This window comes from Xenopus tropicalis, chromosome 2 (genome assembly GCF_000004195.4).
Source record: "Xenopus tropicalis strain Nigerian chromosome 2, UCB_Xtro_10.0, whole genome shotgun sequence".
Lineage (NCBI taxonomy): Eukaryota > Metazoa > Chordata > Amphibia > Anura > Pipidae > Xenopus > Xenopus tropicalis.
Genome location: NC_030678.2, coordinates 56,020,950 through 56,048,655, shown reverse-complemented (window position 1 = coordinate 56,048,655; position 27,706 = coordinate 56,020,950). Strand labels below are relative to the sequence as shown.

At 40.2% G+C, this 27,706-nt stretch overlaps 1 protein-coding gene across 1 annotated transcript in view; it reads right to left on the bottom strand.

The window, feature by feature from the left end:
- Positions 1-16,288: 16,288 nt before the first annotated feature.
- The window catches only part of ndp (Norrie disease (pseudoglioma)), a 42,109-nt gene continuing 30,691 nt past the window's right edge, over positions 16,289-27,706 (bottom strand). Inside the window, exon 4 of the mRNA XM_002932791.4 lies at positions 16,289-16,960. Within this exon, the coding sequence (XP_002932837.1) occupies positions 16,733-16,960 (228 nt within the window). The 3' untranslated portion in view covers positions 16,289-16,732. The remainder of the gene's footprint in view (positions 16,961-27,706) is intronic.

The following is a 27,706-nucleotide window of genomic DNA, read 5'->3' as shown; positions in this document are numbered from 1 at the left end:
TTTGGGGTACTTTCTGTCTTCCTTCATGGATTCTTCAGCCTCATATGCCTCTGCTCTCCAAGCTAGGTAGGTCCCTCCTTCTTTTTCCTTCTTTTTCTATTCTCTTTTTACCCTTCCTCATTACTGTTTTTCTAGAGGGTGTGGTTGATCTCACTAGGCTGGCAGCGCATTCTTTGGCCATCTCACCATCTCAGTCTCGGCTCATCGGGCTCTCTGGCAAGATCCTGAACAGCTGACATGTCTTCCAGCATGAGCCTCTGCATGCTTCCCTTCGAGGGTCTTCGGTTATTTGGTCCAAAGCTGGATGACTTTTTCTCTAAGGGGGGATTAAAGCCTCATACCCCAAGAAAAAAAAACAAACAAAAAAAAAACCTTCCATTCAGGTCCTCCAGTTCCTGCAGTCCAGGGAAGGGCAGGCCTTCTTATTCTTCTGGTTCAGCAGAAGAAAGTTTCATGCCTTTTGCCTGGAAAAAGAGGGTCATGCCACCTTCCTAAAGGTGACAAGTCAAGGCCTTCTCAGTCATCCAAAAAGGGTCTTCCTGACCAATCGTCCATTTTCAGCAAGGTAGATTTTTCTAGATGTCGGGCACTCCTCTGTCTCGGATCGCTGGGTCCGGGATGTTTTCAGCTGAAAGTTCGCCTTTCGGCTGAAGTTCGCCTCTCTTCCGTCGACCAATTCGTTGTCTCCCCTTTTTCCCATCTCAGGAGAGAAAGAGAGGTTCTGTTCCATTATGTAGAATGGTTGGTCGAGGAGAGGGCAGTAGTCCCAGTCCCCATGGAAGACCAAAGGGTCTCAGGGGGATGGAGACCCATCTTGGATCTCAAGTTCATCTATAAGCATCTGAGGGTCCAGATACTTTTGATGGAGTCCTTTTTTCAATCTTTTCGTATATCCTTCCAGGGGATTGGCTTCCTTCCATCGATTTGAGAGATGCCTATCTCAATATTCCATTCTAAGCGGCCCCATCAGCACTTCATATGCTTTGCCTTCGGGAAAGCACTTCCAGTTTCATTGCCTTCCCTTCGCTCTGTCCAGAGCTAGGAGGGTGTTCTCAGCCAGAGAACTGATGCCTCTCCTGAGCACCATGGCTTCTACTATCCCTTTCACCAGGTGGGTCTGGTGGCACGTGAGGCCAGCTCAGTGTCTTTTCTGAACCTACGGGACAGGTTCAAGAGGGATTGGAATCAGTAAATTTTTCTGATGCAGTCTTTCATAGATTCGATCCATTTGTGGATCTCCATGCACAATCTAGAGAAGGGCTTACCTCTCTTTCAAACCCAGTGAAGGGGGTTAGTAACGGATGCCTCTACACTGGGCTGGGGTGCCCACCTGGGCTCCGAATGGTTTCAGGGGATGTGGCCGGTCAGACAGTCGGGAGTTCCTTCCAACATCCTAGAAATCAGGGCAGCAAAGTTGGCCCTTCAGTCCTTCTCCCGGATGCTTCAGGCCTCTGTGGTCAAGATTCTTTAGACAACACATCTGCAGTCTCTTACATCAAGGGGCAGGGGGGAACGAAGAGCAGTTCACTGCCTCAGGAAGTCCATCTTATTTTATCTTGGGCGGAGAAAAATCTGTTTCTTCTGACGGCGAAATTCTTACCTAGAGTGCAAAACCAAGAAGCAGAATTTCTCAGTGTCGAGTCCCGAGTGGAGTCTGAATCATCAGGTCTTCCAGGAATTTTCCAGGAAGTGAGGGCCTTTGGTAATCGACCTCATGGCTGCCCATCTCAACACTCATTTGCCAAAATTTTTCTCCAGGAATTTTTGACCAGGGACAATGGGCAAGGATGTTTTTCTCCGGGATTGGCCATTCATCTTAGCTTATGCTTTTTTCCCTTTTCCCCTCATCTCCAGAACACTTCTGGAAGTCATTCAAGAGAGGGCGGAATTAGTCTTTGCGTATTGGCCTTGCAGACCATGGTATCCTCTGCTTCTGAAGCTCACAGTAGCCCCTCCGTGGCCCCTTCCCGTGAGGAGAGATCTGCTGTATCAGGGTCCTCTCTTACATCCGAACCCGTCTACTTTCCCTCCAAGCCTGGAGGCTGAGTGCAAAAGACTTGTAGGGCTAGGTCTCTCCTAAAATGTTGTTGATGTCCTGTTAAAAGCTAGGAATCCTTCCACCTCTGCGGCTTACTACAGGATTTGAGAGAGGCTCCTTCTCTGGAAGATGCAGAGTGTATTGCTTTTGGAGGAAGTGTCTCTTTCCCAAGTCTTAAGTTTTGTACAGGAGGGTCTAGACAAAGGATCGCAATACAGATCCCTCTAGGTTCATGTCTCAGCGCTGTCAGCCTTGTCTGGAAGATCCTGGGCCGAAGACTCCATGGTCAAGAGATTCTTCTCAGCAGTTCTCAAGGTTCATCCTCCAAAGGTCAAGTCTCCTCCTCTATGGAGTCTTCCTTTAGTTTTAAGGGCTCTGTCTCTATCACCCTTTGAGCCTCTCAAAGCTATTTCCACCTGGCTTCTCACTCTAAAGACTCTATTTCTGGTGGCTGTAGCATCGGCATGTAGAGTGGGAGAGTTACAAGCCCTTTCATGCAGTCCGGGGCATATCTCTTTTCTCCATGACAGAGTTATACTCCAGCCAGTGAAGTCATTCCTGCCTAAGGTGGTCTCAACTTTCCATTTAAAAAGGGAAATATCCTTACCCGTTTTTTCTGCGAATGTGCAGAATTTGGAGGAATTACAGAAAATTGACGCAGTTCGTTGCCTCAAACATTATCTGGAGGTCCCCAATTCTTTCAGGAGGTCAGACAATTTGTTTGTCATCCCTGCAGGGTGTCGTAAAGGTCTAGGGGCTTCTACTTCCACCATTAGCAGATGGATTACAATTTGCATTGAGAAGGCTTATCAAGCCCAAGGCAAGCTAGGGCCGTGTCAACCTCTTGGGCAGTATGGGCAGAGGTACCTTCAGCGCAGATCTGTGAGGTAGCTTCATGGTCTTCAGCCAGGACCTTCATCAGACATTATCAGTTAGACCTGTCCGAGTCCAGTAGTCATGCCTTGCTTCAGGCTCTCATCTGGCTTTTTCCTCATTTAATTAATTTTGCAGTTCTTCAAATCTCTGTTTTTGTTCCCATCCCATTGGGTTCAGCATGGCTTGGTAGATCCAATTTTAATGCTGATATGGAGTGACCAGGAAAAGGGAGAATTGTTTTCATACTTACCGTAATTCTCCTTTCCTGGTCACTCTCCATATCAGCATTTCCCACCCTTGTAGTCTGGTACTTGGTATTAGACGAGGCAGGTGGGTACCTATGGGTGTATTTAAAGGGACAGTCTGGGCTGTAGTCAGGGGTGGGAGGAGCCTCCCAATTTTAATGCTGATATGGAGAGTGACCAGGAAAGGAGAATTACGGTAAGTATGAAAACAATTCTCCCTTTTTGTCTCAAAACCCTAGAGATTTCACTGGGTTCTGTCTCAAAATCACGACTTTTTTTGATTTGTCGATTTTTGCAGCAACAATTAGAAAGTTTTTTTAAATCTTTTCTCGGAGCAACTTTTCCTTGTGACTTTTTTTTCAGTAAATATCAGACATTCGGAAAAACAAATTTAGTTGAATTTTAAAATTAAAAAAATGAGAAATTATGGAGTTTTTGTAAATCTGCCCCTAAGTTTTTAGTTGTGCATACATTTTATAATTTCCTAAACAGGAAGTCGGCCTAAGTGCATACATGGACCCTAAGGAAGCCTGGAACGATCATCAGTCTTGACATGGAGCTAATTTCCAGGGTTCCTTTCGCTGGCTGCATCAGTAGTCGCAGCTTGATTATTGGATGATAAATGGTGAATTTCATGGTAATGCTGTTATTGCTGCCATGCACTGGGGGACACCATATTAATTTAAATACATTGGAAATAGCGTGCGCTGCAACTTTCTCATGATTTATGCTGGAATTCTCTTATCATGAGTCTGTTCCCTATCTTTATCATATTTCTTTCTACAAAAGATTTTTTTTTCAAGATTGCATTTATTTGTGTTTTAGGTGGTGAGAATTTCATTCTTTAAAAAATTGTTTGTGGGGAAAAAGCAGTTGATGCAAAAAATGTAATAATGATAGAGAACTTACTTGCTTATTTTACAATGACAGATATAATCCTGACCCTCATAAGAAATCAACCCCCAAATGCCAGGGAGTATCACCAGAACTGGGGACCCGTTTAGAGTTGAGTCTTTCAGGCAAGAAGCAATAGGGACCCTAAAAAGGAGTAAAAAACTGACTGTTAGTGGGTGAAGTGCAGGACAGCTGGACAGGATAGAGCAGCCAATGTGCAAGATGTTTTGCATTAGAAAGAGTAAAAACCAGAGTGGACAAGAGGGAAGTATCAAAAGTCAGGGCAGGCAACACCCAAGCTGTGTCTAGAGCAGACCTAGGTCACAAACATGGCTTCAAGATTCACTAGTATGGGCTATACCCAGGAAAGCAAAAGCCAGTGACAAGTAAGAGTACTAGGGCCTAAGCAAGGATGAAAGAAAGTGAAACAATTTATAAGGCAAAGGACCAGCCATTATTGTTTGTTCCAAATTAGCCACTAAGGCTTCTAATATTCATTACAATACACTGGGATGGAAGGGGATAAGCCCAAGATTATCAAAAACACTCAAGTATGAGTGTGAGTGAGAAGGTGAGAGGTTGCTACTTGCAAATCCAGATATGGGGGTGGGTAGATTTGAAAGAGCGGCTAGACCTTCACTTTCAACGTTACATATCTGCCCAGTGGATATATTATGAGTAAATCAGTACTTGTTCTATGCTATAAAGATTCTATGACTGGCTCCATTTGTACGTTAGGGAAATGGCTTTCAGATTTCATTTAGAATGTCATGTTTTAAGTAGCCAGTAGGAGATTGTTGCCCTTAGACTTAACTAAGCAGCCATTGTATAACTACAATATCATTGCTTAGAGAATGTTGAAGGGTACTGTAAAATACACATTAGGGTAAGTTATCTTCTTACTGCCAGCCATATATGAAAGCTATGACTGATTACTAATTTCATTAAATGCTTGGCATATAGACTGAAGCATGTAAACCCCACTATTCCCCAATATGACAGCTCATATTTAAAGCACTTAGCTCCCCATGTGTAAATAAGGCCCAGAGGGTATGCAATAGAGAAAAAGGATGATGCACAAGACTCAGGTCTCATTGCCGCACGTTTATTTCCCAGATGCACATTAACATGAGAAATGTATATGATTTAATAAATGGGCACCTATCATAGGACAATTCTCACCCCACCGGGGGACTGCCCGCACCACTGGTGGGGGGAAACAATTTTCCCCATGATAGGTGTCCTTTAAATCTCTCTAAAATGCAGTTTTGATGTTTTACCTCATTTAGTGCTACCCACAGGGGAGGAGGAGCCATATGGATTTAAGAGTGTGTCTTAATATGAAATATCAAATCACAAGGCAATGCTAGCAATGAGACTGAACAAGAAAACACGAAAGAAACTTCTACTACTATTTTTGACCACGGCTGTTTTCTAGCAGAGGTCTAAATGCACCATGTGACAATAGCCTGTGACAGCAGTATCCATTTAAAGGGGTAGCTCACCATTACATAAATATTACCATGCTTTAAACTGTGATATTCTGAGACAATTTGCATTTCTTCATCGCTATGTATCTATTGTTTTGAATTAAGAAATTCTTTTTTTTTAATTATAATATAGTAGTGGGTCATTATTCATTGCATATTCACACCTGTTCCAATGTACTCTGTATAAGCAGATTCTTCCTTTCCAGGTTCTCCCTTCCACCAGTTGCCTTCTGTCTATCAGGTTTAAATACAAGGAGGAGTTCAGTATAAAAGTGGTTTAACTGGGAGGTGAAATTAACTTATCCACCCACAATTGATGTAAAGAACCAAGGAGGTTGTATTAAGTGTTAAATCAAAATACAGGCGTGGGATCTGTTATCCGGAATCCTGTTATCCAGAAAGTTCCAAATTACAGAAAGGCCAACTGCCCTAGACTCCATTATAACCAAATAATTCTAATATTTAAAAAATGATTTTCTTTTTCTCTGTAATAATAAAACAGTACCTTGTACTTGATCCTAACTAAGATATAATTAATCCTTATTAGAAGTAAAACACTTCAAGTGGGTTTAATTAATGTTAAAATTATTTTTTAGTAGACTTAAGGTATGGAGGTCTAAATTATGGAAAGAACCCCAGGTCCCAAGTATTCTAGATAACAAGTCCCATATCTGTACTTTCAGTATATAAAAAACACAGACAAAGGCAGCAGGCATGGATTTGCAGGGAATTCCTGAGTTTCGCCACTGGCGGAATTTTTTGAGGGACAGGTGCAAACATTTGCCACACGTAAAAAGAATTAGTTGTGCGTCAAAAAAAAGGTTATGATCGTCAAAAACAATGCGTGTTTAAAAGTCCCATTCACAATCGCATTTCACAAATTTTTTGCTGCTTCGCAAATTTTCCAGTGAAGCGAAATGGGACAGATTTGCTAATCACTATCAGTGTATGATATTGTGACACAGTGGGATGCCACAGGCATGTAACCTGTACTTGAGGTGTGTATGGAATGTGATATCACATCTTTGGATTAAAATTGTAACCTTTTCCCTCTGACTTGCATAAATGACTCTGCAAGATTATCTGCAAGAACTTCCTACACTGACTAAAAAAAGAACTTAAACTGGGGCCATATTCTTTAGAAAATGTTTTACTTTTATCTACCTGTAACTGTAACAACAGATAAAAGAACAGATAAAAGATGGCTGAACACAGCAGAGCTCATAGCAAACACTGTCACTGCAATAAATAACTTCTGCTATGGCAATGGCACACAATACAAATCCAGGCATTTGTCTCCAGGGTGATTAATAGATCTACATCTCAGAATCACTTTCCACTTATTTTAACAGCAGTCTCCAAGACTCATGGGTACATGTGTAGGTCAGGCGTGCTGGCTATCCAAGCGACAAAAGCCTGATCTGTAAGTACACCTGTGATTCCAGGTGATAGCTGGCAGTGGGGAACTATTAGGAGCTTGTCAGTGTCTGCCTGTGGAACTATTACAGGAGATATAGACATAGATATTATCCTTTAATTTGTGTAAATGGTTCTCTAACATCCCCAACTGCTCTTATTTCTTCTATTATAAAGGTGTTATGCACTTATACTTCCCTCATCAGATTTATTGCAAAATGTCTTTCTGTTTTCATGTATCTTTATCATCAGCTTATAACCTTATATGCAACTTAGTCCGTCATACCACCCTTTTCACTTAATCTATACCATCTGTAGTCCTTATGCCTCAGAGTCATAACTGGATACATGAAAGCTACATGGGATGCTTGCCTACTTGTGTCTTCAGGCCTAATCCTATTGAGCTATAATCTTTATATATATAACAGAGTACAAAACAGATCTTGGCATGAAGCAAACAGGCTGCTTCTACTAATGGTGCTCAAATTAATCTGCATGACTGTTTGTACAAACACATACAAGATCAATATTAACCTTTGTCTATTGAACATTTCTTTAATAGCATGGCACAGGTGACAAAAGGACATCTGAAGAAAAAGAGGTTTTACTGTCAGGAGCAGCCACAGGTGGGTGGCTGGCAGGTAGGAGCCTATATGCTGTGTAATATGGATACAACGGGTACTGTTGTATATAGGCAGAAGGCATATTGAGATGCAGAGACATTTATTAAGGATTCAGCGAGAAATACAAGTCCATAAAACAGGCCAGTGGTCAGAGGCAGGCGGCAAAACAATACAAGTCCGTTAAGGACTGGCAGTAGGCAAGGAGGGTCCGAATAACAGGCAGTGGTCAGGGGCAGGCTGAAGACAGAGAGCAGTCAAATAAACAGGCCGAGGTCAAATACCGGGAGATCCAACAGAAGTCAGGGACAGGAGACGAGGAACGGAACCAGGCAGGAGTCAAGCAGGTATGGTCACAGGAACACGGGCAGGTACGGGTGCAGGAACCAGGCAGGTACGGACACAGGATCACAAAAAGGCTTAATGAACAAGGTTGCTTCTAACTGGCTTAAAAAGCCCGATAATTGTCCAATTGCAACCACCTGGGCTTACTAAGGGAGGAGGAGGCGACAAGTCTGAAAAATGGAGCAAAGAGGGGTGAATATAATGTTTAGGGCTGGATGGCCAAGGTTTCAAGTGGCTCAGCGGAGTAATGCAGAACCTGCCTAATATAGAGTCCAGAGTTCGAGTACAGGCAGGTCCTGACATTTTACTATAATCATGGCAGGGTCTTCTCTATTGTAAGAGCATTCAGACTACGGCATGCCTTACGAAGGCAGATGTTTACTTTATATTGTCATATTTTTATTAATGAATTGATAGTAAAGAAGAAAAAAAGAAAGTATTATTTGTGAATGGCTCAGATACCATAATATAACCTGTCAGTTCATGGGCCAATTGGTCATGATGAAACTAATAAGGTTACTAAATCAGGTTATTGGTTCAATACATTATTTGCTGGCAGAGCTTCAAATCAGGAAACGTTTAAATGGTGCTAAAACTGCTGCTATTGAGAAATGCCAGCAACTAATGTATTCAGTTAGTTTAGTTTTATAAAGGTAAACTGTCCTATAGCTAATGGGATTCTTAATTTTACAGAGACTTTGGACGGTGATGGTCTAATGATGTTGCAGAATATACAGTACAGCAAATGAAACATCTGTTTTCTGTCTTTAAAGGACTTACACTTAATGCCATGCTTATCTTATTTGACTCACTTTTGGGATGGTTCAAATGGTTATTCAGAGTTGCTGGCACCATGCTGAAATGGAGATGTTCTGCTTTGTTTTATCATCAGTGTCTGATACTGGTTATTGCACATTAATCAGGTTTCCGGAGTATACCTAAAGGTAAGATATGCATCTAAATGTGTCTTGTCTGGTGAATGTTCATTGTTTTAAAGAAATGGAATAAACAAATGCTTAACTGGTTATGTATTAAAGCTCTGCTTTGTTTTCAGATGATGTTTGGTATATTCCCTCGTGAGATACAGCACAGTGCTTATTGAACAAAGGTGTAGGTATTGGATCTATTACCTGTTAATCAGAAAGCTCCAAATTAGGTATCCTAATTTGCTTTTTCTCTGTAATAATAAAACTGTAGCTTGGGCATGATGGTAACTAAACTACATGAATCCATATTGGTGGCAAAACAATCCTATTGGGTTTATTTAGTGTTTTTAAATGATTTATGAAAGTATGAAAATCCAATTTACAGAAAGACCTCTTATCTGGAAACCCCCAGATCCTGAACTTTCTGGATAACAGGGTCTCCAGGGCCAGAAGGGATTATTCTCAGAACAAATTAGCTATATTAGTTTTGACTACACGTACTGTTAAACCCTGTTGCTCCGGCACTGTCAACTTAAGCCCAAGCTCCAACATCACTAAAATAGTTGTATTCCATGGTTAAAGCCTCATCATGTGCCAAAAGAGTCTGTACATCAAGTTATCTCATATCTCATGCTGCTGCCATGGTACAAGTTCAGCACTGGCTTGCACAAACATGAATTAATTTCACTGTAGTATTGTTTTGTCTTATTTCATATGCCACTAAGCATTGGCGGTGCCACAACCATGTTACAGTCTTTCAGAAATACAATATTTCACAACTAAAATACTAATCATGGCACAATCTGCTGATGTCAGTGAACCCATGCCATACCACTGGGGCTACACTTAAAATACTAATCATGAACTCCAATTAGCAACAGTCACAGGCACTAGGCAGGGTGACCTAATGAAGAGATGCAGTCATTGGTATCTATGAACCTCTTATATTTAAATTGTGCTCTAGTCCACAACACAATGATGTGATCCCTGGTGTCAAGTGTAGCCCCAGTGGTATAACATGGATTCACTGACATTAGCAGATGGTGCCAACACTGGGGGCACACCTTACACACCTTACACATTGCATTTCATGGCATCACCACAAACTACTGTATGTTAGTGATGTAGCGAACATCGCCGAAAATGTTCGCGAACCCGTTCGCGGACTTTCGCCAAAACTGGACAGTGGCATGCAGGAGGGGGATCAAGGGCAAAAACTTCTCTGAAAAATACTTGTAAAAAAACACCAAAAAAAACGCCAAAAAATAACGCAAGCGATTCCTATGTATATGCATAGGCGATAAAACGAAGCGAAAAAACGCGGCGGAAAAACCAAGGCGAAAAAACGCGGCACCAAAAAAAAAACGTGGCGAACCCAAAGTGGCGAACATCGGCAAAAGTCTGCGAATTTGCGCGAACGCGAACACCCGATGTTCGCGCGAATTAGTTCGCCTGCGAACAGTTCGCTACATCTCTACTGTATGTTTCTCCAGCCAGCAAAAGTATCTCTGTAAAAAGTATCTCTGCAAAAGACTATCTCTGTAGGTGGACCTTCCCTTTAACTATTTCCACCCTGCCAGCTTCACCATGTTAATGCTTAAAAAGTTTTTCATGGTCCTAATATGAAGAGAAGGAAAGGTTTAGACATTTACTAACAATCAGTTTGCAAACTGCATGATTTTGTAGATGCTATTTCTTGGAAGAGTCACCTTTGGTGTATTGGTTTATCTATTTTGATCTCTGCGTTTTGTCTTTTTTATCAGGTATAAATGGATCTTTAGGTTATTCCAAGAGCATATTTGTACACATAACATCCAATGCACAGACAGCTCTGCTACGGATCCGATGCATCATAGTTTTAAAATATTGGTGTTTGGTGCTCTCTTCTGGACAGCTAAGGGTAATTGCAGAAAGTATTATTCCTTCCTAGTGATGCTTTTTGTTTATGTAGCTGTTGGTTGTTGTCTATAATACTGTAAATGAGAAGCCACCCTTTATTTTAGTTATTTTAAAACATTTTAAATGTACTTATACTTGTTTAATTTGTATTCAATGTAAAGGGGAACCTAATGAAAGTCTCCTCTGCGGCTTCTGACTCCTGAAACACTGGAGTTGGCAGTTGATTAATAGACCTAAGAAGAGACATGCAAGGCATTGTGGGAACTGGAGTGTTGGAGGAAGGAGAGCTGGCTTCTGTTACATTGCTGCAGAAACAAACAAACACTGCTTTCAACTGTGATTGCATCACTGCAACTTATGTACATTGGAAAGTTACAATATTTTTTTTTATTAAATAAAAAACATTTTTGGGTGGCGTTCCGCCCCAACAACAAAGGGCAAGAAAAGGACATGTTTGAAACCAGTTATGAATGGAAGTAATACAAAAGTGAAATATGCACAGCTGGATAGCATAAATGATGTGTGGATAATTTGCAGTGTGGATTCTCATGAGTGCAATAGGAAAAGCAACATATTTCTTTACTACTAGAACAACATAGAGTGCTGATGCCAACACTGTCAAGAAATTGAACATATAGCTGACAGTTATTTCTGACTGCCATTTTGAATGTTCACTTACGCGTACATTGACCAGTGTGTGTCCAAATAGATTTAGTTCATTCTTAAAAGACCTGGCCTATATATTAATGCAAATATAATATCTATATAGCACAACCTACTGGCTGGGGATGCTTTACACTTTACATGTCGTCACTGGGTTGTTATTACTCTTTAGCAGGATTTTAGGCACCTGTAATTCTCCTCTGATGTTTTTGTATAAAGGTAAATAGGGATAGGTGAAAACATCTGGGGAAAACATATTCCTCACCATCTTCTCCTGTTGAACTGAAAAGTATTATTCTTGGCCTTATTTCTTGGCAGAAAGTGGCACTTTGCATCAATAAACTCCACAAAACCCTGATGTCAGTCCAAATGTATTCATGTTTCACTAAGGGCCAAATTCTACTAAATGATTGTCCCACCTCCAAGCTAATAAAGCCTCTGGTAATCAACTTGTTATTAAGGCCAAAGTGCCCTACAGCCAGATAAGACAGATATCAAGATGCTGACTAAACAAAATTGGTTATGTTCCACAACAGGATGGATATTCTAATGTATTCAAAACCAGTGCTGGGGCAGAAGGAAGGATTGAGCAGCATCAGTTTCAGTTAGAAATAATTGTGGGGTCCCTGGTCTCTACCCACACTGTGAGGAAGGAAAATAATACGTATTTTGTGGGGAGGATTTTATTAACTCATGATAGGGTTTCTCTGTACAGAGAGATGTCATAATACTATAATAGGCATTTCTGCAGCAGAATCTCCAGGCTCAAAAAGGCTGAAAATGTCTGCTATAAAGATTTAAACTGCTTATGAATTCCGTAAATTTCCGAAAACTCCAGTATTGCTTACAGTCCAGTGAGGAAATCCTCCTACAGAAAAATAGTTGTGGTCTGCTGATGTGTAAGGGCTACTGCACTTTGGGCTCCTTTGAGAGGAAGTGCCCTAAATCCTAGTATTAATTAGAGCCCTGACATCCTAGGTCAGCATTTCCCAAATTATGGGATGAGTCCTTCCAAGAGGGCCAAACACAAAGGATAGGAGCCCTGCCTGATAAAGAAATATAGTAATATTTGGGATATTGATGCTTAATGCTTAATTAATCTCTTAGATATTGATAAAACTAACAGAGTCACATATCTGCGACTGCCCCGTCATCCATTAGTATTTACATATTGTTAACGGATACTTGGGGATGTTCAACTGGTCCCATGCTGGACCCTCCCCCAGTCTTTTTAAAACCAAACTAAAAGACTACCTTTTGGAGCACTCGCCCAGCACCTGATCTGGGAATCAGCACTTATATTGTAATGTCACCCACTGTGACCTACAGCACTTATATTTGCCTAATTGTGTCTGTAAGTTACCCTCCCATATAGATTGTAAGCTCTACGGGGCAGGGACCTCCATCCTCTTGTTGCCTTTGACTCTTAACTTATTACAACTGTTACTGTATCTTGTATTTATTTGTATTTATTGTTATACTTTGTATTTATCTATTATCTAATTAACCCCCTGTTTGTATTAATGTATTCTACTGTACAGCGCTGCGTACATAAGTAGCGCTTTATAAATAAAAATATACATACATACATACATACATACACCTGCCTAGCTCTTATGTTTGCTCTTTAGTCTCTTGCTGGATGCAGTTGGTGGAAAGTCACTGGCAGGTCTCATTTAATCAACCAAACAAATACACAAGGAACCTGTAGATAAAAAATGAATGTGTTTTTAAATAATGCAAACCCAAAATGTTCTCTCACCCTGCGTTATGCTATTGTTCCAAGAACTGATTTCTTTCACTGGTGTGTAGTATCACTAAATGAAAAAGTATTGCCCTTTAATCCAGACGTTTTACAAACTTTTAGTGGGTTGATGTGTAAAAATTGAATTTGTGTCTAATAAGCTTATGAATTGGAAGGCGTCATTATAACTAAAGGAGGTGGACAGCTGGAACATTTGAAAACAAAACCAGATGTTAATAAAAAAAAACTCACACACACACACAAAAAGACAAAGTTATTCAGCCTACAGAAAAGAGAGCATAAGAAACCCATACAGGCCCTCAGCTTTGTGACTAATGGAAAAAGTGTTAAATAAACATGAAATATCCATGTCATTGAGAAGAATGCATGCACTCTGTAATCTGCAGTCTTAGCAGTCTGATAATCATCATCAATATAATGAGATATGATTTGGGTTAAAGGCAGAGGACGGTTATGTCTAAATAACGGTAGCTTGTGATTGTCTAATTAGAAATACTGGCATACCTTAACCCCTGATGTACTTAATAACTCCACTTATGGCCCCATATTTATTGCTTTAGTTCTTTATTAAAAGCTTCTGGTTACACCAGTTACAGTGAGTTTGTGTTTATGGCTGCTGTGCATGGAGATGGTGAATTTCATGGTACATTTTTATAGAAAGGCAGACATATGTCTTGCACACATAGTACATTCCATTCCACCCACCTACTTGATTCGTTGAATGCTTCAGAGTCCTGTGACCTTCAAGCCATACCTGGATTCCAGCATTCAGCAGCTGTTTTGAGGGGCAGGAATGTAAATGGCATGCCCATGGTGGCCATATTTTGTTCATACAATATATACCTCATACTTGCGCTTTATAAGAGAAATTAGAAATGCAAATAGAAAATAAATTAAGAGGTTATAGGGTGCTTTGAACCTTTTATCCTAGCAGTCTGTACAGTTAGCACTGGTTCTTAACTCAGGTATTCCCCTTCCTTAAAATAACTGCAATGGACACATTTAAATGGCAAGCATTAAGGCTTAATTCTTTATCATCTTCTTTGCCCCCTTTCTCCATTGTGTCACAATTCCCTTACCAAGGAGCCAGAAGAAAGCTCCGTCTAGCAGCCTAGAGTTCATAATCCAGGTTTCATGGAATTGTCATTTTTCTAGATTGTATTTTGGTCTGTTCTGAATGGTTTCTATCTTACAGCTTACAGCTAGGACTATGTGATCAGTTTGGTTTTGAAAGCACATATGTAGTAATATGGGGGAAGAGTGCTCCATCTATAAAGTGCTTGTTACTGGGGCAAACATTGGTTAATAATCCTTCATTCTCATTTATTGTACCAATGCAATGTTGTCCCATTATAGCTTTTAAATAAGCGTTATTACATTTGATTTTGGCATTGGTGTCACTCATTATAATAACAATGTCACCTTTGTAGCTGTTCAGAATACACTTGTTTCTCTTAACTTCTTGAGGGTTCGGTGAGAGCATAAAATTGAATAAAATATTTAAATTCTATATTTGGTATAAAATCTGGTTACAATAATCCCGTTAGTAACTGCCTTCCATGAAAGTAGACTGCTTTAAAAAATAAATTAAATAAAAGTAAAAACGTATTAACATTAACATAACCCTTCTCTGCGATTCTTGTTAAGTGGCACATTTGTTCTGCTCAGACAATATCTACAACATTTTTCTTGAAACATGCAGGTATATGCTGTCCAATTCCTCCATAGAAGTGGCATATTGTATTGCATGTATGTAAAGTTTTGTATATTTACGGACATCTTTGGTATTGTATTACAAAACCTGTGTGCAGGTGTGATATCCCACCGGGCGATTTCCATTTTCGCCAGTGGGATGGAATTTCGGGGAGATTAGTCGCCCACGAACAGGGAGATTTGTTGCGGGCGACTAATCTCCCCGTGTGCCAGAGCCCTAAAGTGATGCCTGGATAACCCCCTAGAATTGAAAAATGAATGGCTTAAAACATAAAGGGTGAGAACTCCACCGCAATTGTATCAAAACTGTAATAGCCCTAGAGATAGTGATCTCGGTCGAAAGCTCCTACAATTAGCAAACTGAATGGTGTAATATCTAAAGGGACATAAATTACAATTGCATTGGTACATACTGCACCCAACATGGTCTTAAACCTAGAGGGGTTGCTCTGAAATACCTGGAATTAGCCTACTGAATCATCAAAGATCAAAAGGGCCAGTTACAGCCCTCTGCAGTACAGAGCCATAGAGCACTGTATAAATACATAATAATCTACAGTGGCATACGCAACATTTTAAATGACCATGAAATGTTTTCTTGGGGGTGCCAAATAGGGGCTACAATTGGTTATTTGGTAGCCCTCTATGTAGACTGGCAGCCTAAATGAGGCTCCGTTTTACAGCACACCTGATTTTTAAGCCAAGAATTTAAAAATAAGCGACAATTTTACTTGACAATTTTTTACGCCAAATTTTTCCACAGTGAAATTTGTTTGAAATTCGCCACAAATCCATGCCTGGCAAATTATTTCACCCATTGCTACTCACAAGCTACTGGATGGGGATCACTGATTTAGACACAGCAGTTTAGCCCTGAAATACCTACGTTAGTATAATGTGTGGCTTAACATCTAAAGGGCTATCTGAGACCAGTGGTACATAGCATAATGTGTCTTTGGCTAATGACAAAGAGAAAACAACCAGCTCCTAAAATACTCAGGACTCGCACAGTCCTCTTCCTCCTCCAGTAGCCAGCTTCCAGCTTTACAGGAATACTGATGCGTTTTTAAAACACATCAGTTAATAGAGCTTCTCACACTTTACTGCTGAGCTGCAAGCAGCCAATCAGCAGAACAATGGGAAGGTAACAAGAAAGCAGTTACCTGGCAGTCATGTCATTTTCTGGTAAATGGCTGGTGAATACTATAGCTCAGAGCTGTTCTGTAAGAAGCAAGGTATTACTTACTGCCAACTGCTAATATCTTGAAAATAAAAAAATAACACTTTTGCAATTATAATAAAGAAATTTGATTCAAAAGTGACATGAAATGTAATACTATAATAAAATATGAAATGCATGCCCAATGATTGGATATAGCATTAAAGAAAACATGTCTATAGATTTAAATAATATATTTTATTATTCTGTTGTCAGCCCATCATTCTACACTTATATCAATGGTGATGAACAGACCTTGCCTTTAGTTTGCACTATTCCATCATGTACTACAAGACAATATTAAAACAGGGAATGGAATAAACAATATCTTCTGAGAGTTCCATGTCTGTGTTTTAGCTGGTAGCAGAAAGACACAAAATATTGTTTTTCATCTTCTTATACAGAGCGAAATGTATAAAGTCTGATGCTTTAAAATACGTAAATTATATATATATAAAAAAATGATAAAAAATAAACAACAGATATTCATTCCTCATAACCAAATGGCAGGCATCTGCAGATTTCCTTTTAGAGTCTCCACAAAACTGTAATCAACGCATAAAAAATATATTACAAATATTCTGTGAACTGTCTTCAGACCTTGACTTGTTGTCTTTATGTCTCTATGAATTGCACTCTTCACAGTGACAAGAAAGTATGTAACGATACGTGGCAGTCATCCTTCTGCCCCCAGAACAACGCAAGCGAATTGCTTTTAGCTTAGAAGTCTGAGGCCGGCAGCAATGACAGGTGGAGCGAAATGGCTGCTTCAATACTGTACTGAAGGAAACAAGTGGATCTGAGCGAGAAGTCTGGCTGCAGCGTCCTTCACAGCGAGCTAGCAGTACCATCTATAGGAAAGCAGAAGAACAATACATATTAAGCAAAGGCACCACATGCACAAATAAAATTCTGTCATGATTTTTATGATGTATTTTTATTACTTAATTACACTGTGTACACTACAAATAATTCATTCTACCATTTAATATGTCATTCTTTAACCAAAAACCAAATGTTTTTAGCTGTAATATTGGTGTGTAGGTGGAATCACAGTGCATTGTGCCTGATTCTGGGCTTTTAGAGGGAGCCAGGGCTACACATTAGAACTGCTTTCAGATAACCTATTGTAGCTCAGTCAACTGGGTGAGTCGGGCTTGGATTTTTACTATTGGGTGCTGCTATCATATCTGCCACTAGGTGGGGCATAGAAGCATTTTTTAGCAATACAGGTATAAGGGAGCTGTTATCTTCATACTTTCCCTTTGTTCAGCTTGGGGAACGGCAGGGGCAGTGATATCACTCCAACTTACAGTGCAGCAGTAGAGATTGACTGAAGTTTATAAGAAAATAAGTCAAATGGCTGAGGGCACCTGGGAAACTATGAATATGTCTAGCCCCATGCCAAAATTTTATATAAATAACCTGCTTGCCCTGCTCCAATAATTGCCCTATTCTTCCCAGCGCTTATTATTCTGAACTCTTTATTAGAAAATACCTTGTAAAACATTGCATCCCGTCACTTCAAATACGGTGATCCAAAGAGATGCAGAATCCACTATGCGACGATCGACATCTCCTCCTAGCCTTCCTTCTGTACAGGCAAACAATTGACTTCGGACTTCCAGAGTCGGGCTAGGAGGAGATGTCGATCGTCACATAGTGGATTCTGCATCTCTTTGGATCGCCGTATCGCTGTATTTGAAGTGATGGGATGCAACGTTTTACAAGGTATTTTCTAATAAAGAATTCAGAATAATAAGCACTGAGAAGGATAGGGCAATTATTGGAGCAGGGTAGAATTGATTTTTACTTAAAAAATTTTATTGTTACTTTTTCTTAAAGTCCCTGAAAAGCACCTATGAAACATGGTTAACATTTAATATAGTTGCATTATTTGTCTGCTGTATGAGCACCTTGGAGCGATACTCTTCCTGTTTTTTTTTTTTCGCACGGGTGCGCACGTGCAGTTAAAAGACGAACTTTAACAAAAAAGCTGGCTTTTTTACTTTACCCCACGTGCGTTGGCCCTGAAGAAAGGAGGGAGCAGAAGAACAGGATATCACTGTTGTGCTCACCACAATAAACCCCACTTCAGGGCACTTTTCTGCTAAAAGAAGCCCTGGGCCAGGGTGTTAGGTAAGTGATTACAATCACTGAGGGGGGCTAATATTTGGCACTTCCAAAGTGATTGGGATTTTCCTTCTCCCACCCTATTGTTATATAACCCTTTACAATGGATACCATTGTATTTTATTTTGCTGGTTAAGACCATAGTCATAACCATGTTAAACAGAAATGCCAAAATGGTACTATAATAACAGTAATTCACATTTTATTTGGAGTCGGAAAATAATCTGCAGTATCTGCTGTTTAAATTATGACTGATTTTCTAACCCCTACACATGAACATAACCTCTGTCTGGAAAGTTTGACTCATTTTGATGACTGACATACAGTATTTATGACCAGGAAACTGTTTAACCTCTCTATGCTTCAATAACATCAGGTCAGTAGGGCAGCCTAGAAATCTATGAAGCAGCACACACTCTACATGGGAGGAATTTTCAATTGCTCACTTTTCAAGAATGGTCCAGTTCTGAGGCATCAGGAAACGGAAAACTTATCATCAGAATCTTTAATATCAAATTAATTTAGTATGTGCCCTTTAAAAACAGAGTTGTATGTATTTCTCCTGTAAGCTTTCTCAGATCTAAGTTCAAATGGCAAAGTGAATATAAAATGGGAGAAATATGGGTTCACAATTTTCTGTTGTTCAAAGATACATAAAGATTCCAGAGAAAACCCCAACATATCACTACATTAGCAAATAACTTTTTAAAAGCACATTTCTTTCAGCTTAACCAGCTATCAGATTATAGGACTGATGTGCACTCAAGTGGAAAGGAGCACAAATTGTAGTTTTGGCACTTGAGACTTTACAACTGTAGATTCCAGCTCTGCACCTGTCCACTCAATGGAGCCTTATACTTAACCCTGTGATGGACAAGGATTAGGGCTCCTGAGCACCGTGCATTTCCATTCAATACCTATCATGTGTATAATTTATGCACTGCAGTGGGCACCTATGCACCACTGGTTCTGTAAGCAGTGTTTCATACATAGTGAGGTCTTAGGGTAAAACACATTTTGCCGGAGACACCTAAGTTTCACCCACATATACCCACTCTGTAAGCGGCACTGTATACAGAGTAAGACCTTAGGGACATTAAGCAAGGCACTAAGATTTAGTGCTTTTCACCTTTTCGTAAACATTGTAAATTAGGTCATTGGTTAGGAGATTTAAAAAAAGATTGTCTGCAAGTTTGGATATATAGAAATTGTAGGGGACTAGACAATTAAGGGGACCCTTAGTTATAGAAGGGACCTAAGTTCTTGTTCCTAGGTTTAAGCATGCCTCTGGCAGTTCAGAAACTGTCCAGTATGTGTGAGATTCTATAATATATAAGCTAGAGCACACATCTGGGTCCTCAGGCTCTGGGTCCTTTTCAGAAAGAATTTCCACCTGAGCATGCAGGTCAGATAGAACCTAGGTAAGTATGGCCTAGAAGTGTTAAAGGAGAAGGAAAGGCTAAGTCACTGAGGGGTGCCAAAATGTTAGGCACCCCCAGTGACTTAAAATCGCTTACCTTTTACCCCAGGCTGGTTACATAGTTACATAGGGTTGAAAAAAGACCATAGTCCATCAAGTTCAACCCTTCCAAGTAAACTCAGCACACAAAACCTATACTTTCCAATCTATACACTCACATACATAAACTATATATACAACTAATACTAACTGTAGATATTAGTATCACAATAGCCTTGGATATTCTGCTTGTTCAAAAACGTATCCAGGTTCTCCTTTTAGGAGAAAACCGCACCAGCCCGGGATACCTGCAAGTGTCCCCTCTTCCTTTTTCTGTCTTTGCCCGCTTGCACATGCTCATTAGAGTGAAAAGGCGAACTTTAACAAAAACATTTTTACTCTACTACACATGCGGATTCAGAGACCACGCTCGCAGCTACCCCGGGCTGGTGCAGTTTTTTTCCTAACAGGGGCACCAGTCTATGGTAAAAGGTAAGCGTTTAAAGTCACTGGGGGATGCCTAACATTTGGCACCACCCAGTGATTTTTACCTTTCCTTCACCTTTAAGATATACTTCATTATAGGTCACACTGGGTGTGATAGATAGGAACAGGGCTAGCTAGATGAGCATCCAAAGACCCGCCGAGGAGAGTTAGTAAGGGTTAGAATCCTGGGTTGGCTATGTTGGCCACATGGACATAAAGGAGTAATTTATATGTCTCCGACCATTATTCTTGATGTGAGGGTTAAAGCTTTGAACTTTTAACTTAAGGCAGTACTATGTGCATAGCTTGAGGCATGTGAATACCTGCTTTTATATGAATACTTTAGCAAATACAGTAGCAGGTAATGCATCCGGGCTAGTTCAGAATATCTCACAAACATACTGCCGCCATTTCACAACAGGCTCTTCTGTTATTAAAACAAACAGAAAATTCCATTGTTTATTCTAAAACAGCAGATTGGGCAGTCCTTTCATGTTATCTGTTTTGTTATGTTACATTCCCAATTTAACTGGAAAGCTGTATCAATGGAAAAAATGTCAGGAAATTGAACATGATATAAAATAAAGGCTTGACTGTAAAAATAAAACAAACACTTTTTCATTGCCATTTAACATCAGCTAAAAAGGAAAACATGTATTGTACTTTTTAAATGTTTTTACATACAGTAAATTACAAACTACATATTGGAGTTGAGAAGTAGTAAGTGTAAAAAAATATATTTGGAAATGTTATTTTGTGTAAAACAACCAGTGATAAAAACTATTTCTGCAGATGCCACATGCCCCTTAACTATAAAGAACATCTATGTATGAACATTTAACAAAGGCAATTTCTTGCTTTCCAAAATTAAATTAATAGCATATAATGAGAATAGCCTCTGTGTTATGGACTGGAACCCAATAGACTTAATGCAATGACAATAAAAGGTAATTGAATCCAATAATATTCTGTAATCAATGTCTTGTTGGAAACTGTGTATGTATGGCCACGTTCATATTGATGATGTTCTTTGTTATACCCTACTATTGGGATTTTATTTAGATTAAAGGGGAAATCCATCCATAAAAAGGTTTAATAAAATAAAATGCAATTTTAAAGGAAAATTATACCCCCAAACAATGTAGGTCTCTATAAAAATATATTGCATAACCAAGCTCATATGTAAAACCCTGCTTCATTTAAATAAACCATTTTCATATAAATATATTTTTTTAGTAGTATGTGCTGTTGGGGTACTCTTAAATAGAAAATTGCAATTTTAATAATTAAGGGCCGACCCCTGGGATCATAGGATTTACAGTGCCCACAAACAAGCAAAGCACACGTACATGCTAGGCCCCATCAGCCAATGAATGGCCTGTACTTCCTGTTACAGTTAGAGCTGCATTATTTCTGGTCAGGTGATCTCTGAGGGAGCACACAGCCCATCACTAAATGGTGGCTCAAGGGAAAGGATGTAAAAGGGCAATATTTACTGATATATTTATATATATATTCCGGTTTAATAGGTCACTTAACATAATATAAACTATCTGTTAGTTAAGTATTCATTCTGGGTGTATAGTTTCCCTTTAAGAATATTTGTAGATGCAATTGCACTTGAAAGCATTGTTTATTTATCCTTTCAGTTCTCTGGGTCTAACTCTTGAAGCAATGTAGCAGATGTTAAAACTCACTTTGTAGACACTATAAACAGTCAGATAGATACCATTTTCAATAGCAATTACATTAACAAATTAACTTTAAAACCATTAGAAAAAATGTAATTAATATGTGTATTACAAAGTTGCTCAGAGTAACATATTGTTTCATTATCCAGAAAAACAAGATTTTAGGTGGAATTTCCCTTTAAATTCATTTTCAAAATAATATAGTTGTCTTATTGTGACAGTTGCTTGCCTTTATCTTCAGCCAGGGCTACAATTAGCTGTTGCATCCTAAGGGTTTCTAGTGCTATTTTACAAATTTAATGTGGCACCAATTAAGGCAATTTTGTTAACATGTAATGAATGTTCTCGTTACAACAGATTGTGGTATTGCATTCCCATGAAGAGCTTGTAACCAACTAAACAGGGATAGAGTTTCAACATTTCATTCAGTTTTCGCAGTATTTTGGTAAATATTACTGATGCAATCACCAAAGAAATAACTTGTGGCTGTCGTCTTCCAAGAAATCGTAAATGTTGATCTCTTCATTTGTTGTTTTTTTTTTTAAAGGAAATCCAGACAAATGGAAAACATGCAGGCACTGATGCACTCATTAAGTGAACTAGGGATGCTATGTAGGAAAATGGGATTAATATAATTTTAGCTCATGGCAAATGTGGTGGCAGCGTAATACAGAATGGCAAAGTGTAACTATTTTGAAGTGTTTGGGGTAGTGTATGAGGTGATTTCAGAGACAACGGAGATGACTGAGAAGTTCTAAACAAAGAACTCGCTTAACATTAAGAAACAATGGCCAACAGTTATAGCCATGCCACCCCTCTTTTAGAACTATGGTCAGTTTTACAGTCTGAGACATATGCTCAGCATAAATAAATAATAAATAAATAAAGCTATACCACTAGATGCCTCCAAAACATGTTGCTATACCACCAAAGCAAGCTAGTTTATCTAGAGCAGGGGTCCCCAATCTTACTTGCTTGTGAGCCACAGTCAAATGTAAAAAGACTTGGAGAGCAACACAAGTGCCATAAAAGTTAATGGAGGTGCCAAATAAGTGCTAAGATTGGCTATTAGGGGCCTCTATGCACACTATCAGCTTACAGGAGGCTTTATTTGGTAGTAAATCTTGTTTTATCCAACCAAAACTTGCCCCCAAGTCAGGAATTCAAAAATAACTACCTGGTCCATTATACAGGGAATTACCTGTGCACTGGCAAATTAATTATCTATCTCTCAAGGATAAAACATGGAGTAGCTTTAGTTTTCTCTGCTTAGCCCAAGAAATAACTTGGGTTTTTTTCAGTTAAAACACTAGGAAAATAACTTTTTCAAATGCCCACATTAACATTGGCTCATGGTTTAAACATTTACATGGTGCACTGTAAGGAGTGGTATCTAGGCTGAATGTGGGCATCTACTTGGACACCCCTTACCTGGGGAAAGTACAAGGCACTCACAAAGTTCAGCCTATGTGCCAGGCACCTTGTCCTGTTTACACTAACATTATGTTATATGAAGAAGTCTATAGAGCTACTGAGCAGATTGGAGGCCATAAGATATTCAACCATGAACATCTTTAACACAATATCCCAAATGTTATGCTTCCATTTATTCCACATATTTAACAAAACTGCTAAATATAATAATATATGGTAGAGTGCTTGTGCACCACAATTTGCCTCCTTGTTATACAAACAACAAAGCCCCTGAAGCAAGGCAGATAACATCATAAGAAACAAGGGTTATATGATTGGTGAGCTTTATCCATTCTGCTAGATTTCCAGTGTATTTTACATAAAAAAATGTGTTTCATGCAGTTGATGTAATTGCATGTTTATTTACTTTTAGATGTTCTGTGTGCAAAATTAATTTCATCTGTGTTGCTAGCGGGCAGCCACATCTGCCTGATCAAATACAAGCCCCACAGCCGTGCAAAGTCCCATATGCCATAACAACCATTAGCTACAAAATCTCTCACACATTGTTTTTACAGCCTATTCATGTATTTACCTACCTTGAGGGCAGTTGGCAAGGCATGCTGCCATTGATAGCCTCTGTGTGCTGGAGCTATTTTATTCCTTTTCCATTATATATATATTATACTAAATGTTTAGTCTGTGTGAATAGCAAGGCTGATTAGTTTACTTTCTTCAAGTTGAACTTGGGAAACTTCTCCTGAATTATTTTGTCTTTACAAAATTGTCTTGAGTAAAGACATTACTTAAAAAAAAAAATGTCATCAATATTTTGGAATCTTCTTAAATTAGATAGGTACCTGATATAATCAGCATAACACATTAACATTTTAGTCCACTAAGTTAGTAAGAATGATTATATTCCCATTATGCTTTCAGTTCTTTTCTGGGTGGAAAAGATTAAGAAAAAATGCATAACCTGCAGGCAACATATTTATATAAATTGGGACACAATTCTGGTGTGAGCTGACTGAGCCCTGCTGTGTAAGAGTAATGGCAGACTGGTTGATTTATAAAATTTTATCACCCAATCATTTTCTCATGTCATGGGAGGGGGACAAGATATTAGAAATAGTCCCCCACGGGAGAGGCTGCCTGTCACGAAGCGCTCCCTACCTGGTGTGCGGCGGCGTCCTCCTTCTCAGCGTGGCGGATCCAAGATGGCGGCGCCCACGTGGGCGCAAGGACGCCGGCGCGATGACGTCACGCGCTATGGCGCCAAATTCAAACTTAAAAGGACGCCAGAGACCCAGGTTCAATGCCCGAGTATAGCTCAATATACCTATTGTGTTCCTGGGTCTCTATTTGTCTCATCTGCTTTCCTGTTGCTGTTTAATTGCCTGTTCCTGACCTTGAAACTTGCTGCCTGCCTTAAGTGACCTTTGCCTGAACCTGACCTCGCTATTGGATTACCCTGCATCTGTACTTCGCTCGGACTCGCTGGAAGCGGCCTTCCTCCTTGATCCTGACTTCACCCTTCCCGTGGGTGCCGGAGGCCCCCGCTGACATTATACTCGGGCCATGGATCCCGAGGAAGCGGTACCGGACGTCGGAAGAGCCCTTCGCGGGCTGGCGTTCCGTATGGAGGCGTATGAATCCCAGCAAGTCAGAATTGGGCAAGTACTTGATTCCATTTTGTCCCGTTTGCCCGCTACTCCCGCTGTCACGGAAATTCCTCCTGCTGTGGTGGTTCCTCTGCCAGCGATGTCGCCAGCTCGTGAGCCACGAATACCTCCTCCTCCGCGCTACAGTGGCAATCTGCAGGCCTGCTGGGGATTCGTGACTCAATGCCAGATTCAGTTTGAGTTCCAACCTTCCCAATTCTCCTGTGAGCGAGCGAAGGTGGGCTACGTTATGTCTCGTCTGGAGGGCAAACCACTGGAATGGGCAACTTCTCTCTGGGAGAGTCAGTCACCCCTGACATTTGATGTGAAGGAATTTCTACAGATGTTCAGAACCATCTTTGATGCCCCTGGTCGGGTCGCTACTGCCTCTTCACGCCTGCTGCAAATCCGCCAGGGCAGTCTCGGTGCCAGTGAGTATGCCATAGACTTTAGAACCCTCATGGCGGAAACTTCTTGGAATAAGGAGGCTTATAAGGCAGTCTTCTACCAAGGCCTATCGTCCCATCTGAAGGATGACCTGGTATCCAGAGATCTACCTGACTCCCTTGAAGATTTGATTGCTCTCGCTATTAAGGTGGACGCTCGCCTTAAAGAACATCAGGCTGATAAAGAGCGGAGTAAAAAGTCTCATCCAGTCCTGGCTCCGCGCTTCCAGAACCCTATGATACCCCCGTCTTCTCCGCAGTTTACCACTTCCCCTTCGGAGGAACCCATGCAACTTGGGAAGGCTCGACTATCTGCACAAGAGAAGCTTCGGAGACGCCTTTCCGGCCTATGTCTGTACTGCGGCGAACAATCCCACTTAGCGGTTTCCTGCCCTGTCAAGCTGGGGAATACTCCTGCTTCAAGTAAGACTGTTGTTTCTTTTGCTGGTAGTATTGTTCCTAAGTCAGCGGAACAATCTCACCAATTTCATGTTCCTGTGCAGATCCGGTTGTCCTCCCAGGCAATTCCAGTCTCAGCCTTCCTTGATTCCGGAGCTGCAGGAAACTTTATGGACTTGGCATTCGCAAAAAAGGTTGGCATTTCCCTCTTTCCAGTGACTCCTCCTATTCGGGTCTTCGCCATCGATGACAGACCTCTCTCCACAGACACCATCACTTTAACCACCGGTGAACTATCTGTCCAGATTGGAGCACTACATCTGGAAAAGATGTCATTCCTGATCATTCCATGTCCTTCGTCTCCTGTTGTGCTGGGGTTGCCATGGCTACGACTCCATAACCCCTCCATTGACTGGTCATCGGGTCAAATCTCCCGTTGGAGTCAGTACTGCCAAAGACGTTGTTTAATTCCTCAACCACTCCAGCAGGTTACAGTCTTCTCTACGAGTCTTTCAGCTCTGCCCTCCGTCTACAGGGACTTCTCTGATGTTTTTTGTAAAAAGTCAGCAGAGTTTCTTCCCCCGCATCGACGGTATGACTGCCCTATTGATCTCCTTCCTGGAACCATGCCACCCCGTGGGCGGACCTATCCCTTATCCCCTGCAGAGACGGCTGCCATGAAGGAGTATATCTCTGAGAATCTCCAGCTTGGATTTATCCGTCCTTCTACCTCCCCAGCAGGAGCTGGCTTCTTTTTTGTCGAAAAGAAGGACGGTGGACTCCGCCCCTGTATTGACTACCGGGGTCTCAATAAAATAACTGTTAAGAACAGATACCCTTTACCCCTTATTTCTGAACTTTTTGACCAACTTAAAGGGGCCAAGATTTTCTCTAAGTTGGATCTCCGTGGGGCCTATAATCTCATCAGGATCCGAGAGGGCGATGAGTGGAAGACGGAAGACGTTACACTACGGGTCATTGGGCTACTGTACTTTATCTGTTAGTTGTATTTTTGTAATATGCAGAGCAATATCAGGTGTAATGAATAATATGCAGAGCTCAATCTGTAGTGATTTATAATATACAGAATATTATCTGGTGTCATGAAAACTATGCATAGCTTAATCGTTTTAATCAATGATTTAGCCTTGCATTAACATCCACTTATCAATCAGGCTTTCTGCCCACAACCTTCCTCTTTTACCTAGCATAGGTGATGTTATTATAATTACAGAAAATCACTAAGAGTCATGTGGTCTAAAACCTTGCTGTGATTGTTTTGCCAGTCAGTGGACATCAATATAGTATGCACCTGTCACACATGGGATCTCATATTATCAAATTCATATTAGAGTGATTGTTGGATCATTTTAGGTGTTGTCTTGCAAATCAGTGAGTAATAAAAGTGTCCATAGCTTTTTAAGGTTGTAAATAGAACACTTCATAAAGGAGTTCAACAATGTATGATTTCTCAGTGTATTAATCCATAGCCAGTATAGGGTGAAGTCATAAATATTAGTGAGCTTACATACTATTTGCCAAAGTGTAGTACTAATACTTATTTAAAGAGATTCACACAGTCTGAACTTGAGCACTGCCTACTATTTATTTGTTCTCTTTGTGTGCAAATAAAGGCTGTATATTGCTTGGTTTGTGTAGTTTAGTCTGAATGCTAAAAAAAAATATCAGCCGCTGAATGCTACAGCATGGACTGAGCTTTCGCAAATTCTTTCTTTGTTGTGCATATTTATTATGCCTGCCTAGGTATACCCTTGTACTGAGCCAGATTCTGACCATAAAGGGACCATTATTCATTAATTTCTTTATTCTGTGTAGCATTTACACACAACATTATTGGGCATCATTGATTTCATTCTTGAAGACAATTTATTAGACTGTCTTGTTA